Source organism: Etheostoma cragini, chromosome 8, assembly GCF_013103735.1.
Source record: "Etheostoma cragini isolate CJK2018 chromosome 8, CSU_Ecrag_1.0, whole genome shotgun sequence".
Classification (NCBI taxonomy): domain Eukaryota; kingdom Metazoa; phylum Chordata; class Actinopteri; order Perciformes; family Percidae; genus Etheostoma; species Etheostoma cragini.
Window position 1 is genome coordinate 9,455,131 of NC_048414.1, and position 16,704 is coordinate 9,471,834.

Sequence of the window (16,704 nt, forward strand, 5' to 3'; positions counted from 1 at the left end):
TAGCATGGTCTGGGCACAGCTGACCCAGTTACAGATGAAATAACACTGTTATATTTTAACTCAACGAGCCTTGCTACAGCAGGACGGGATGTAACATCTCTCCTTCTTTGACGAATACATGAGTCCTGATAAGCAAACCTCTAAGACAGTTTTGTAAGATCCTGGACAAATTAACGCAGGTTTAATAAATGACAATACATGAAGTCTTGTCCCACCACTGTCCAGAGACACCCAGTGGGGGGTGTACGGTCCATCCACCCGGCCCTGTGCGTCTTGTTTGGGGTGTAGAGGGGAATTTTGGAAATCCCTGGGTCCTGATCCACCCCGGGTTTTCCGCCATGCTCCCGGCCACCTTATCCGTAGCACTAGTGTTTCTGCGTGAGAGAAGCCGACTGTTGTTTACAGCAGAGATTCCACGGAGCAGCGGAGACCCGCAGCCTACGCTAACCGAGGGCGAACCGTAGGATTTCAGCCTCTGGATATACATGCAACGGGAATCTTTCTTTTCTCCCTTTTATGAGGATCAAGGCAAAACACGAAACCCTCGCAAAAGGGCAACTCCTTGTGGACACATTCTCCCTCCCACCCTAGCCGAGGTCGTCTAGCTGGAGACCCATTCTCTTGCGTGGCACAAGTCTGGTATTTTCTTTCCGCTGCAAATCCCGACTGACGACAGAGATAAGTCTGGTTTTAAAAAGCGATTTCTCACAGCGGGCCAGGACTGCTTGGTGGCGATCGAGAGCCTGTGCGGGTTGAATGGCATAAACAAAAAGAGGGTTTTCATTCATTTTCAACCTCGCAGCCACCACCCCTGTGGATCTGGACGTGTTTTCTGGCCCACTCCTCCCCTCGAACACAGTCATTCACACGGGGGTTCTTGTGAGCAACACTGGCGTTAATTTATTATGATGGTGAAGGCTTCTAATAACATTTAGTCTGTTTTTTTTTAATTGTTATTAGCAGGCCTGATCGCACTGTAGGTCTACGCGCACTGCTGTTTTCAAGAGATGGAGACTGAAGATGGGGATTACCATCATTTATCCAGTCAAATCACTGGCTTGTGTGCCATACCAACCGACGTCAACGTATCCTGTGATTGGCAAAAATAGCAGACTGTTTTTTTTTCTTCAAAGGAATTCCCTGTTATAACGATTTGTACACATTTATATATTATATATATATATTTTTTTTTTTCTTAGAGCAAATCCTGGAAGCCACGCATTTTCAGGCTACAGAGTAGCGTTTTTTGGGCTCCAGACACATTCAGTCACCCCTCCCCTCTTTTCATATTCTTCTATGAGGAGCTGGTGTGTGTGCAGCCTTCATCGTTTTATTTCAATTTTATCCCTGCCTTAAGGGTGTTGAAAGGTGAATAATGTCAAGGAACATGAGGACTGGCACACTCATGGGCAGCCCGACCTTGTTTTGGGGTCTGATGCTGTTTGTCTCCACTATCTGCATCTGGTCCACACATGGAGAAAGTAAGTATTTTTTTATTATTATTAATATTTAGTAAGTTGTTTTTGTTAAAATAGTGGATAGCCTAAATACATACGTTTTGTAGCCAATTTAACCTCTTGTAAAGCAGTAGATGCTACATGGTGGGATATAAATGTGTTAATGTAGGCTATTTCGGAAAAGAAAAAAAAGGAGAACACATTGTATATTAGGACTTAGTCGATAGAACAAACCTAGTCAGCCTATAGCTCACCGAGGTGTGCCTTTTGCTCACATAGGGCTATTAGCTGTGGACCATGTGGTAGGCTGGAGTTGCCCGTCAGTGGGTGAACATATTTAAGCAGAATCATCTGGGTTTTTTTGTGTGCGCAATGATCAGCACCTATAACGAAGCGGTTTTGTTCATTTAGAAACAGGCAGAGCTATTAGTAGGCTACACGTCGCCGTAATGTTCACGCAAAACATCCAGAGAGCAGAGGATGAATCTAGGGACCAGAGCTGAAGGTTACTACGACAATGTGGCCATTTTGCATTTCGTGGTGTGGCGTCGCTGCGCATGGAAAACCTGAATCAGACACAAACCTTTGCTTCTTTAAAGACTACATAACCCAAAACATACTTACACAATGATATATTTCACCCCACTTCCTTAATAAACAGTCATGATGGGGGAAAAAAAAGATTATCGGAAGTAGGCCTATCATGTTTTTTTTTTTTTATCTCCAGACCCCATTCTCGACTGCTTAAACTACTGTGTAAAGCTATGTAGTGTTAATTAATGCGAGCCGTGACATAGAGGAGCACCTGAGTTCAGGCGTGTTTCCAATCCAGTCCCGTAACACCGCTTTCACACTGATGAAACACAACAGATCTTAGATGGCACTTTGCGTAAGAAACGTGTAAACACTTTACATTTTAGTCTGGGAACAATTGCAAAAAAACAACAACAACAACAACTGAGGATCAAGTGGAGTTTTTTAATTTCAATTTAAAAAATAGCATTTTTCTGTGGTGTCATTTTGGGTGCTTTAGCAAAAAATACGATTGTCATAAAATTAGCTTTAAAAAAATGTAGGCCCTTTTCATAGTAGCCTATACTCACTGTCATGTAAAAGGTATTGAGCTTAACCCATTTCAGTGCCCTTGCTGCGATTTCAATGTTTTGTTTTGTTGTTTAAAATGTAGAATGCACAATGAGGGAGCACATTGTTACATTTTCTCATCTAATCTAAAGTAATCTTATCTAGGTTCTGTGTATATAGCAGCTGGAGTCAAGGCTGATTTTTGCTGGGAATGTCAATGAGGGTTACTTCTCTTTTCATTGCTTAGTATATATACTAAGCATATATATATATATATATATATATATATATATATATATATATATATATATATATATATATATATATATATATATATATATGTATATTTATATATTTTCAACCGTTATTGTATATATAATTTTCTGTAAATGCTTGCTGATGATACACTATTGGGAATTTCAGTGGAATCTCTTTCATGGTTGGCAAAGCTAATACCTAATCTGTCTAGAATAATCTTTGTGCCAAAACTAATGATTATAGAGAAGATTTAACCAACTCTGGCAGAAACAGCTATTTTGTCTTTTTTGTCTCTTCATTTTGTTTGTGAACTACATATTTATCATAAAAAAGCAGTATTGAGTTGCATTAAGTTTAAGACTATAAACAGGGACAAGTGTGGGATTTGTGTAACTAAAAAAGTGAGTTTAAAAAACATGTTCATGATTTATCTGGTTGCATTTCTGTCAATCAACTTTTTGACATTTACATTCATTGTAATTTGGCTCATACAATTGACAGCACAGTGTAGTGAAATTCAATTACTGCATTTAACCCTTCCTAAGCATCAGGAGCAGTGGACAGCTATACATACAGTGTCCGGGGAGCAACTATGGGTTCAGTGTCTTGCTCAGGGACTTTCATGGCATCGAACAGCCAGTCTTGTGGTTCAGGGGCAAACATTTTACCCTTACAACGGCTATGCTTAAAAAAAAAACTTGGGTGGCATGGCATTGTTTTTGTGTTTGTTTATGGTATTACATCCCTTCCATACTAATTTGTCTGTTTCCTGAGAGGATATGTGGGATGGTGGAGGAAACTTGCCATGGGGAGGAGACATGTAGACGGACCTTTATTAGCATTCAAATCGAAAATAACAACTTTTTTAGTCTTATTGACTAGTGATTTGACCACAACCGTATGGGGGTGCGTTTCTGTGCACCCTCATGAGCCAGAGAGACACCCATGAACGCAGCAAGGAGCTGGGAAACAAGTGGTTGCTCTCAGACCTTAACGCTCTGTGGTGTATAATACATCAGGCCTTCCAGAACAAATCGTTCAGAGACAAGGACTATGGTGAATATCAAGACAGGGATGGAACTTACCAGTTTATTGCTCAGGGTCGGTGTTTACTTCACTGGGCTGCAGATGGTCAGAATTTCCTGCTTCTATCATCACTTAGTGGAAAATCACAGCTATCCCAGAGTTTTCTTTTTTCTCTGTTCATTTTGATAATCTGTCCACACCAATAAAATGTAATTAAGATCCTTTTTAACTCTCAACACAGTAAACTTTCCATGCAATGGTATCCAAGTATGCAGCAAACAAGTCTCTAAAAGGGCGAGAGAGCGTGAGGGAGATAGAGACTTGGTGTTTGGAAATAGAGTGTGCAAAAATACATTGCAAGAGAAACAGACTTGGTTTTGTTGATTGGAAAAGCAGAGAGTTTGTGAACTGTTTTATTGGCTTTTGCTGTTCACACGGAGTGGTCCCCTGTATAGACCAATGTGCTTAACTTCATCACATGGCACTACTACTATTAGGATTATAAATGGATATGTCACCATCAACATTGGCCCAGGGGTTGTGTGAGTACAGGCACCCTCTGTCCCGTTTCATGAGGGCGCACCAGTGTTCTCGTTCAGTTATTTATGAAGGAACATGTTGCTTCGAAAAACTTGAAATGGCGGCATAAATAATCAAATGTCAGCAAGCATTGTGTTTGACAGGCACCCCTCCCACCACTTCTTCTGGGTATGTTGCAGTACAGCTCTACTTGTCGTGATGGGGCAAGTGGCTTAGATATGACTGCTGCCACTTTAGTTCAAGGTACCCCACTCCATCTTGTGATCGGGGCTACATGGTTACATACACTCCCCCCACTCCTCCAACATATGTTCCCTTCCCCCACTCTTGGCTTTGCTGGATGCAGGAATGCCTTGTCCCGACCCCCGCGAGAAGGTGTAGTGAGCGTTCATAGCCCCACGGTGTGTGTACGAGTGTGTTTGTGTGCGTGCATGCATGTAAGTTTATTGTTAAGCTCTCTGTGTGTACTGCAGCAGGACTCAGCGTGACAGCCTGAGTCAGTGGCGCGCCCCTGTGTAAGGATGTGAAAGTGTGTCACTGGGCTAGTTTGTGAGTGTGCAGTCAAATGCTGTCCTGCAGATCCTCCAGGCTGCCAGCTGAGGTTTACAATGCTTAATTAAACACTTTATATCCATTGGATTTGCTCAAACGCAGTCTCTGGCCAACCGCACATACATCATCATGGGCTGGCGGTTTAATGGCCCGTGGAGTATTGTACCATTTGTGAGATGATTGCAAATGTTAGCGCTTCTAATTGATGACACTCGCTGTATCAGTTGAAAGCTGTTCATCAAGAACATCAGCCAAAGATTATTCTCAGAGCTGTTTTCAGAATCTCAGTGAGAAACCTTTTCAATGTTTCATGTTAATTGTAACTACTGATTTGTTGCAATGAAGAATAAAGGTAGCTGTAAACACCGACGTGCAAGTTGCATATGCATGTGACTTTACAGCACAGGTGCATACAATATGCAGTTAACTGTCATAAAAGGCTACAGTTTCAGATTAAATCTGATGTGAAGCTCACAATCAGTGCAGTAGAACACCTACACCTACACAATTATGCTTGATTATTTACTTTGTTTTTATTTTTCACTATTTTATGGATTTCACTGCACCAGAGAGACCATGGAGTAAACTTGATAGAAGCTTGTGTTTCTATTCACAGCTGCATCTCAAGCAGTGGTTAAATTACACACTAATAAAGCCCATTTACGTATCTGTGTCTGATTCTGTAAGTTTCCTGTAGGCTTCCACACATCCTTACAAATGTTTACCATTTTTAAAAAATCACAGAAAAACAAAACATTTTACTATAATTGATCAGTAAATTAAATGTGGTGGTTTATGATCAAGTTAAAGTGTGCATGTAAACAGAGTACTTTTACCTCCTGCCCTTTCCCCTCATTTTGGACGAAGGTCTTTGTGCAAAAAGTTGTTATGATGGAGAGTGTAGTGTTACTGTTTGGGGTTTTGGTGTAATCTGAGCCCCCGGTGTTTGAAGTAAGGTCCACTGAGGGGAAGTGACCCAACGGACCGCTGGTCAGATGACTTCCAGTATGCTGGGGATTAGGGCCAGTTGATATGGCAGGTGTGAGGAGATATGACACAGTAACCAGCGTGCTGCATGAATTACAACAGCATTTTAGTGTGGAAATGTTGATGCTGGGAGTTCATTCTTTGCTGTGTAACATTTGTTAATGCCCTTGTATGCATCTATATGCACCTCCTATAAATAAAAGATTGTGATTGCTGAACTAGAGCTAAATGTTAAATTGAAAAAAATCAATCAAATTTAATATAAATAAAAACAATGTATTTATATTTTGACACTTTTATTGTGCATATAATAATCATAATGCCACAATATTAAGCATTGTCCTGCATACATTGTTTAAGGAGGATGATACCAAACCAAATAGGCCTATATCACATTTTAACTCTTTCTTTTTTCCTAATGCATACTTTCACACTACTACTTACATACGTTTTCAGATACATATCTACAATAATCCTAAACAACAAATCCATCTTGGGTAAATTTTCAGTCAAGCTGAAGGAAAATTAGTTTGATATGTTTTAACTGAATAAAAATGGTTAAAACACACAATTTAAATATACACAAATGGGCGGAGCTCTCAAAATGCTTCAGAATACAACTTTAACCCACTCAAATTTAGGGCTAAAAATATTAGAAACATTAGTGGTTTTACTAATTTGTAAAATAAACAGTGTGATACTTTATTGTTTTTCTAATCAAAAATGAATATAATTGCAGCACTGCTTATTGTAGATTCACATAACACCTCTTCAGATGAATCTTCCTAATTACCTTCCTGAAGTTTACAGCTGGATATCTGAAAAAATACACAATCGTGTGCGTTTCCCACAATGCATGCCTGTGGCCTTTTGATAAACAGCGCAACATGTGGTCTGAAAGTCCTGTTTCTGTCAGCCAAACTAAGATTAAGTTTATTTACATATAGGATATGTTTACTGAATCAGAATCACAGTTTATGTGACGGTACGATAAACAATGACCAGAAGATTTGGCTTAATTTGACGGACTTAAAAAGGCGTGTGTGTGTGTTTGTGTGCTGACATTTTCATGGAGGGCTAGGGCAAGGTTTATCAATCATAAACATGAGCCGATGGATCCCATTACACTGTGGAGATAGGTGTGTTTACTCAGTAGTGTGAAGAGCAAAGAGAGACAGGAGGCAGACAGACATGCATATTCCTCTCTGTGGACACTGGTGCTAAAATATCCACATCGCTCTGTGGTCATTATTACATGTCTGCGCTTTCATCCCCCCCTCCCCAATCCCCCACCCCCACCCCCCCCACCACCACACATCCACATTTTATTTAAGTATTGTTGTCTTCACAACACACGGATTGACTGGCAAGAATAAGAGAAGCCTGGAGGCTTAGTTTGAGGCAACATCCTACTCAATCCTTTTCAAAGGAAATGATTGGAATTCCTCGTACTTAACATGCCAAATGAATACAACAAGAGAAGCACAAAGAGGAGGTTTTTATTTCATTCTTCATTCTTTTTTTCTATTCTTCTCTCTTTTTATTCAACATTTTCTTTTAGTACAAGTCGATTTAAAGTAATGATAAAAGACTATCTGACCCCCAGAAATAAATTGAATGCATTTAGCGGCTTCTGCCGGTTGTGTTTTTACACCACGAGGATCGCCTCCTATAGCTACGCCTGACGGGATCCTTATCTCTCCTTTGTCACAGTATCTCTTCACTCCCCCTCCCATTCTCTGGCCAGACGCCCCCTGGTTTTATTAATGCCCTCATCAGGAAGTGGAGCCTAGAGTTTCTCTTTACTAACAAACAAATTAGTCTTTGTATTTGAATGGCTCCACCCCTCCTCCCTCTCTCTCTGGCTGCTGGAGAAGCTGGAAGAAAATTCTCAATGAAACAAAGAAGACATGCAGCTTGATGGCTCACAAGTGGATCCCAGGGGCATTGGTGATGATTGGAGAAAGCAAATACTATTTTCTTGTAGAGTAATTGTTTCCGCTCTAAATTTTGAGAATTGAAACACTGGCAGGAACAAATCTAGCCCATTCATCCCCATAAACAACGTGGCTTCTATTTTTGGCAGAATAGTTCGAACAAAGAACATCAAACACAGCCTTTTTGTCTCTACTGAAGTGAAGTGAATTTACTCAGAGGGACATTTTGAAAGCATGTAAACATCATATGGTTGAATATACAGTGTATGCCAACTAGAGGTCTCATAAGTCATTTGTGAATGATTACCACAACCATTTTACCACTTTAGAAAGGCAATCTGGTGACACCGTGTTTGTTTTGGAACCAGAAACAGTTAAGCTTGCTTTATCCCGACTGTTTTGAGAAGAATCAAAGACTCTTATTGAAAACATTGCTGTTTGTTTCTTTGGACAGGCGCTGTGACAGTGTCGCACACTGCGACCCGAGTCCTAAGCCTCTGTAAGAACATAACAGGTTTAACCAAGGAGCTCATGTGGCAAGGCATTTCCTGTGCTGACTGTTGAACCTTCTTTTAGACCTCCTTTTAAAATATTATGCAACCTGTTACCTGCAGCATGTGCCAATTCTGTAATTTTTGTTTCGTAAATATTTAACACAGTGCATTGTTAGGGAGTTCAGAGGTTTTAACCTGTTTTAAAAATTAACTTTAGGGTGTTATCTTTTTTTTTTATAATGGACGTTTGTTACATTTAAGCCATTTCCAAACCTGTTGCTACAAAGCTAATTAAGACTATCAGCTCCACACAACTCTCTCTCTATCTCTCAGTTTGGCTATGTTTAGAAAATGTTGTTGTTTGGCGACTTTTGCGTGCAGAACCTCGAATGAAGATAATTACCTCTTCTAAAGAGTCCATTATGCTTTTAATCCTCAGTGTCCTCCTTGGTTACAAGTAACTGCGTGGAGGAGGGGCCGGAGTGGTGGGTGATCATGGAAGGCTTGAGGAAGGCCTGCGGCATGTGGACGCCACGACTGTTGTTACTTAGAATTCCTCATTAGGGAAACAAAAAGTATGCACTATAGCTTTAAATTGTTGGTAGATAGCGAAATGGTTGAAAGAGATATCTAACAGAATAAATGCATCTTTTTAAATATCCAAAAGTATGGATACATGTTTAAAATTTTAATGTTAGCCAAGCAATGAATACATTGTTTAAATAATTAGTTAAAAGTAACATAATGGTTAAATAGCTCAAAGTAAATAGTTAGCCTATTTCAATAATAATGGCTAAATGGTTAAAATGGTGAGCTAAAAGTAATGTAGAAACTTCAAAACTGGAAACTGGAAACTTCTACCACTCCAAGTAGTCAAATGCAAACTTGACCAGAGTGACCTAAACATTGTTCTTTCACTTGTATGAAAAAGATAAAAATATATATACTTTTACATCATTAATAGTGTAAAATAAGATACGAAATTGGGACATGACGGGTGGTGTTGATAAAGGCACACTTGAGCTCATTTTATTTGACAGTGCTGTGAGTACATTAGGTAAAGAAGGTAATGAAACCACTGCATCAGAGCACAATAACATTATGAGAATATCATCTACCATCAATTCCCAGGTGTAGTAACTGATAGGCATAATTAAAGAGAGAGCTGATTGTCATCAATAATAAATGGTGTCTTTGTTGTGTGTTTGTGTGTATGTGTGTGTGTGTGTGTTCAGGCACTGTGGTTTCAAGTGTTGATTTCTCAGCACAGAGGAATGGCTTATTCAAACACTGAGGTTATCTGAGGTAACAGGAAATTGTTAGCATCCCATTTAATGGATACAGAAGGTGTATCAACACATTGTCTTTTTTCAGAGCTCTGTATTATTTGTATGCATGACATGTTGCCAGCAAAGCACCAGCCCTACCATCACGACTAACAGGATTATATGCTTTAAGAAGATTATTACGATTAAAATTATTACGATTAAAACTTTTGGCAAAAGTAGTCAACATGCTAATCTATATGTAGCATTGCAGTATTCCCCACCAAACACTTTTGTTACATTCATTTCTGATACAAAAATAAATCTGTAATATTCTCTATTGAATATGCCTTCTTGATGACGTTTCTTGGTTAACGGAATAAATATGCACCTTCATGTGTCATCTGTTTTATGTATTCCAGTCTGTGGTCCAAGTATCGACATCCGGAATGAGATCGGCGAGTTCAAGCGGCTGGAAAACTGTACGGTGGTGGAGGGCTACCTGCGGATCCTCCTCATTAACGACAAGACCAACAACATCCACCAGGAGGCCTTCCGCTCCCTCAGCTTCCCAAAGCTGACCGTCATCACCGACTACCTGCTGCTGTTTCGCGTCTCGGGCCTGGACAGCCTCAGCACGCTCTTCCCTAACCTGAGTGTCATCCGGGGACGCAATCTCTTCTACAACTACGCCCTTGTGATCTACGAGATGACCAGCCTGAAGGACATCGGACTGTACAACCTGAGGAACATCACCCGCGGAGCCGTGCGGTTTGAAAAGAACCCTGAGCTCTGCTACCTGGACTCGGTAGACTGGTCTCTTATTACGGATGCTGGAACCAACAACATTATCAATGGGAATAAGAAGCCAAAGGAGTGTGACAATGTCTGCCCTGGAATCATGGAGGATAACCCTCTTTGTCAGCGGACAAAGTTAAAAGACAAGTACAACTACCGCTGTTGGACCTCCAACCAGTGCCAGAAAGGTAATCTCATTTCTATGGTGTTTTACTTTTTACACTTTATCCCAGCAGATAATGTCGAGAAAGAATCCAGTAAAGCAGCTTCAGATGGAAGGTTTGCTATATACGTTTTGATAACGGCAGTGTGCAACATTTCATGATACAAGTACGGTTAATGCAGATGAGACTTTGATCTATTTAGGAGGTTTCCCATCTTATAAACATTCTTAAATTGTGCATTCTTTAACCTCGGAACAAATCCAATGAATCTATGCAGTGTTTTTCCTTCATTTCCGTCAGGCTGCAGGATTGTCCACGGGCCAGTGCAAACATTTCCTCTCTGTTCATTATAGAGACCTTGTCTTCAGATCAGGCTATTTGTGGAGTGAAGGATGGCTGTAATATAGAGCACCAGGTATTAGAAAGGCATGCTCAGTTGAGGTTAAAGTTGCTCTGCCAAGAAATGAGCTAGTCTACCTGTCTGGACCATGTCAGTTAAATATTTGCCTTAGGGATTTTTTTGCAATTTATGAAAAGGGGTATATTGAAGAATTTGTTGGAGGGTCATTCTTGTTTAACTTTGGCCCCACGGTAGGGTCATGCGTTTTTAAAAACAGTTCAGAGGAGGGTCATATAATTTATATGTATATATATATATATATAGATGAATTTAAATTTCTCTCGATCTGCAGGTTTGAATTAATTCAGCTATGTGTATTTGTTTGTGCAGGTTGTCTCACTGAGTTACACAGCTCTCAAGGGTGTAGCAGCTTGCAGCAACATTACATATTGTCACCTCTTTTTCTCTCTCCGATGTCAGAGTGAGGGACAGATTGTGCTTTTTTGTTTAGACATTGGGAGAACCAGATTAGCTGTCTCATGCCTCTTCAAAACTATTGTAAAAGATCGTTTAAGCCTTTGTAATATACTCCTGCAGCCTGTTTGACACACAGACTAAGCTGAGCTGTTGATGAAAGGTTCCGTTCTTTCTGACATAAAATCTGAATTGTTTGATTGACGTTATTTTTAAGATATAAAGCTCTAGTTGTTTCCTTCGGCCATCTATGCTTTTAGTTTTTTTTTAAATATTTTCCGAGGGTGCAGAGAGTTTGCAGAGGTTGTTTTCCTCACAGGTTAGAATTCCTTCACAGACTGAACTTAAAAATAACACACAATGCCCTATCTCAACAGTTGGTAAATGGTAGTCACAAAATTATTATTATTGCATGATGTGTAGACACAGTTACTGAAAGACCTTTTCTGATGGTAATAACAACATATAATAGGAAAAGTTACGGCCTTCCATTTTTCTGCTGCTTTGCTTTGATAGACGATGTTGTTTATGTGTGGTTTAGAGGGTATATCAATACCACAGCGTGTTGGGTACTATTTCCCTTTTATTTGCTTATTTTACATAGACTATTAATGCATTTGTTAGGGAAGACTGGTCACTGGTATTTTCCTCACTCTGGAGTCTGAAGATCCAAACTGTACCAAAACTCAGTAGAGTAAGTAAAAGATTTACAGATAAATGTTTATTTCTTGTTAAAAAGGATTATGTACTTTAACTTTTGTTTTGCCGTAAAAAACTCTGTGCCAAACTGTCTCATCTTTGTTAAATAATGGTGGGAAATTTCCTCCAGGCCTTTTCTTTTTAAAGACCTGTGTACAGCTCCCATGGTCAGTTGGGAGTCTCAAACACCACCCTCCTTCGCCCCCGGAGACCCTCAGAACAAATAGTGGAAATCAAGGGTGCGTCCTTTCCCTAGTGACCACGTCTGTCTCTATAGAAAAGCTATGGCGTTTATTGTTGTGCCTCTGTTTACTCTTGCATGCACTTTCCTGTCGGAGCTCGCTGCATCTTGTTATCCATTCCATATCCATATACAGTTGGCTATGTGAATTTAAAAAAAATATTTTTGGGTTTTATATGCATATCTTTGTTTAAAGAAAAGAAGCCTCCTAAATTTACTTTATTTACAAAATGCTAAATTGTGATTGACCTTCAAGTCACCTCTGCTCTTCCCACAGTAGATGCTGTGTAGTGTTTTTGTGGTGAAACTCCCCTTTGTTCTCTCATGTCCAACTGAAAGGCAGAGCAGAAGTATTGTTTCAACCAGTTCACTTCTGTGTGAGGCCCAGGCCGATGTCAGGGTAAATGCATTCATCTAGAGGACCCTGAGGTCTCAAGGCTGTAGATAAAAGCTCTGGGGAGCTACACAGGGGAGAAAAAAGGAGGAGTTAATGAAGTAATAATAGGACAGAATAAAGCTAGAGCAGGTCTATGGGATCTGTTAATATTCAAGGCTTCATGCACAGATAACATTTCTCACCATCTTTTAAGAGGCTAGGCTTTATGTGTCTACCTCTCTCCTTCCTGTTTAAGATTCCTCCCGCCATCCCTCCACATACAGTAATTGTCTTGTTTTTCTCCAGTACAGATGTTCCTTCAAGGGCATTCAGTGGTTTTGTAGTCAATATGGCCCGGTCTCCTCTTTAATTACACTACATGAGGAGGGAGTGCTGTCTGCCTAGCACACTACTTTAGCCTCTGGGCCTTCTAGTGCTTCACAGAGCAACAACAAAACTCCTCTTTCCACATGTTTGTCCACCTACCAGATACTGTTTCCCACAGTAGTTTGGGGCATATTAGATGAGAGGTGAATGTGTTTATATGATGTTGGGCAGAATGAGCCAGGTTAATGCTGTTCTTGGGGCTGGATGGAAGGGAGTGGGAGCAGAGGTTCTGCGTGCTTTTTAGTTGCAGGCAGCGATGTGTAGAGAGGTGGAGGGGTGCTGAGGGGAAATGTCAGACAAATGTCAAGTATACAAGCTAAACAGCAAGCTCTCGCTATAGCGCAGTGCTTGGAGGGTTTAAAAATGCCACTGTCACTCCCTTTGTTTTTGTCCCTCCTCTTTCTTCACCCCCCCCCCATGCTTCCTCGTAAATCCTTCCTGCTGCCGCTTTCCCCTCTTCCTACACGCTGTCTGTCCGTTTTTTTTCCTCACTAGTGTTCTCCACTTTGCTTAGCCTCAGCCTGGCTTTCAACTCTGATTTTCCTTGTCAGTTGTTCTGATGGTGTTTCCTCCTCTATTTTCACCTCACTCTTTTCTTCAAGGCTAATCAGACGGCTGTTAACAGCTGTCAGATATCTCTCCACTGTTTACTTGTCGGGAGACATTCTCTCATCACTGCAGTGGTCACAGCCAACCGGCTTGTTAGGCCATGCCCTGAGTCCTTTGACACCACATGCTGTTTGCTTTAAGTTCTGAAGGATCCTGAGACTGAAAACTGTCTGGCCTGCTTCAAGTACTGTCCTCAGGTCTCTGTGTTTGCTGCAGACAAGCCTCCCTTCTGCCCCTGAATCCGAGCCAAAGCTAGATAGACAAGAGGCTTTTAAAATTAGCTGATGAGCAGGAGGGCAGGTTAGTCTTCATTACTCCACAGTGAGGCACACCCTCTCTCGCTCACTAGTCCTCATATACATAACTTCTTCTTTATGTAATAAAATATTAACTGACAATGTGCTGTCTGATTTTAAAGGAACATCTTGTACTGAATGTTTTATGTTGATAGCGATAGACAATTTTCACAAGTCAAGTCTGCCTGTCAATGTTTAATGAATCAAAATGTCCACATGTCATCTGCATTTGAGCCATCGTGGTGTAAGGTGAAATTTGACATAAGGAGACCTGCTGTCCTGTTATGGCACAGACAGTCTGTGCTCTATGTGCCCTTGTACTGAACTCAGAATTAACGCAAAAGCATTTTGGAGCCCTGGCAGTTGCGAGAGCTCTCCGTCGGCCTGGGAGACTTTTGCATTTGATAATGTTTACTCCCTCCTTGCCAGAGACCCACTTGATATCTGTAGTCTGAGTGCTCTGACCTAAGGCCTCTTCACTATGGAAAACAGTTTCTTTTAGAGGTTGTAGAGTAACAGGTTCAGACTTGCGTCAAAAAAATATTTTTTAACTTATAACTATAACTTATTGTTTTTTCATTTTTTTTTTTACAGTTTTTGCAGTTTATTTTGTGCGATTTGTAAAGTTTGGTATCTTTTGATATAGTTAATAGAGTAATATTCTATGTTTTTTCTATTGTCGGCAAATCCAATGAAAGAACCAAAACCAACAATCAGTCTGCACTGTAGCCCCAAGCCCATTGGTTCCAACTATAAATGTGAATCTTAAAAGACAGATCCCAAATTAATAGTGTTATTTACAAAAAATACAAAACTACTTTTCTTTTAAAGTTAGGCACTGTAGGTTTTTAGCAAACATTACTCAAACAAAATGAAATTGTGAATTTTTTAAAAATATCTTTTAATGTGTTTTCTGGACATTATGCCACATTATTATGCCATGAATAAGCTTATAGATATTATAGGATAAATTGTTGGGTTTGGTCTTTAAGACTGGGAATTATTGACAATAAGAAACATACACAATATCACAAGGCACAAGATTTTTTTCTTTGTTTCTCTTTTCACTTGTTTCATTCAATTTTTGCTCTCTGTGCTAATACACTTAATCAAAACAACATTGACAAGAAAATATAAATGAATCGGCGAGAAAACAGAATGTGAATCCTCCTTATTCCTCAGAGGCTTTTGTAAATAGATTTCTGGAGCTACTACATAACTCATATGTCTTCTTGTCCAAATTTGTTGCAGACATATTGAAGTGAGCAGAAATTATGCTCCGTTAATTGATACTTTTGGCTTTAGGTATGTATGTCCACTTGGGCTGAATGAGTCTGCCCCTTTAAGTATATAAGGTAAAAATTCCTGCTGGCTTACTCATTGCAGTTGTGAGGGGATAAAGAGGGGAAAATACACAGCACAGGCTCTATGTGCAGACTACATGTGCATGTCCATACAGAGACTATTTGTTGGCAATGAGAAGGAGCTAATCTGATATTGGTGATGAAATTGATGTAGGTCTACTTTGTGGTTGTCTGCGGGTGCCAAGGCAGGCCAAGTTCTTATGTTTATCTGTCAGTCGTCTTTGTTTAGCCAACATGCAACAGCAGATACAAGGAAGCTTTTAAATATTTTATGACTTTTCTGGAGCTTACTGAAGTCCTAAGGGTTGTGAGGACAGGATGCCGAAAAGGGCTCAAATTCCAGTGTTGACAGTTTGGTACTTTCCTGGGGGCACACTCAGCACCATGACTCAGTACCCATACATCTGATGTTTCCATCAGGCTTGAGCTACTCTCCTGCTCTCTGCTCCATTTTGTACAAAGCTTAGGCAGCCTGCCAGTGTTAGTGCCAAAGAGATGGCACTCATGTCGATTGGACTCATTAATTTCTGCCCTCTCACAACCACCAGATGAAAAAAATGGAAAAATCCGACCCATCATGTTCTCTACTAGTGATAGACTGATTTTATTGGCCAGCCGATAGATCGGGCCAATATTTGTGTTTTTATGTGTATCGGCATTGGCCGATACGTGGCTGCTGCGTTTGCCAATAGTTTTTTCCTGGCGTTATTTACAGAATTTGTGTTGCTTGAGTCGCTGCGGTGCATGTGCAGACCATTTACTGCCCCTCCATCACTAGCACCATGGCAGTCTTAAATTACAAATCAAGCACTTTATTTTAATGGCTACTTTTCAGGTTTATTGTTTTCTTAAATTATTTAAATGTTTTGAAAAAGGACATTTTGTGTTGACCTGATTATATCTGTCACATAATATGTCAGCAAGCAATGCATCATCAAGGCTGTGTTGTAGATGTTGATGAAAGCCTTTTACTTTTTTATGATGCACATTCCACACATAATTTGGGAGATATGAATGTAAAATGACTGCATAAGTGACGCTAATCTGTGTTTTTTTTATTTATTTTTTTATTTAAAAATGGCAGCACAGATTTCGAAAACAAATCCAGTGTGGCAGTGTTTACATATTTATGATGTAAATTGAGGGAGCAAAAACAGTATTGGCTCCAAATATTGGCTCAAGAAAATCGGCAGCCTGTATCGGTCGTTGACTAAGGCTGATGGAAAAATATCGGCATCAGCACTAAAAATCAGTCAATCCCTATTCTCCACTAGCCTGCTCTGATATATACACTCACCGGCCACTTTATTAGGTACACCTGTCCAACTGCTCGTTAACACTTAATTTCTAAGCAGCC

General features: G+C 40.1%; 1 protein-coding gene across 2 annotated transcripts in view; it reads left to right on the top strand.

Annotated features, from left to right (window-relative positions):
- Positions 1-352: 352 nt before the first annotated feature.
- The window catches only part of igf1ra (insulin-like growth factor 1a receptor), a 73,523-nt gene continuing 57,171 nt past the window's right edge, over positions 353-16,704 (top strand). For both annotated transcript variants that reach the window (XM_034878794.1, XM_034878795.1), the window contains exons 1-2: positions 353-1,481; positions 10,022-10,585. In XM_034878794.1, coding sequence (XP_034734685.1) covers positions 1,376-1,481; positions 10,022-10,585 — 670 coding nt within the window. In that variant the 5' untranslated portion in view covers positions 353-1,375. The remainder of the gene's footprint in view (positions 1,482-10,021; positions 10,586-16,704) is intronic.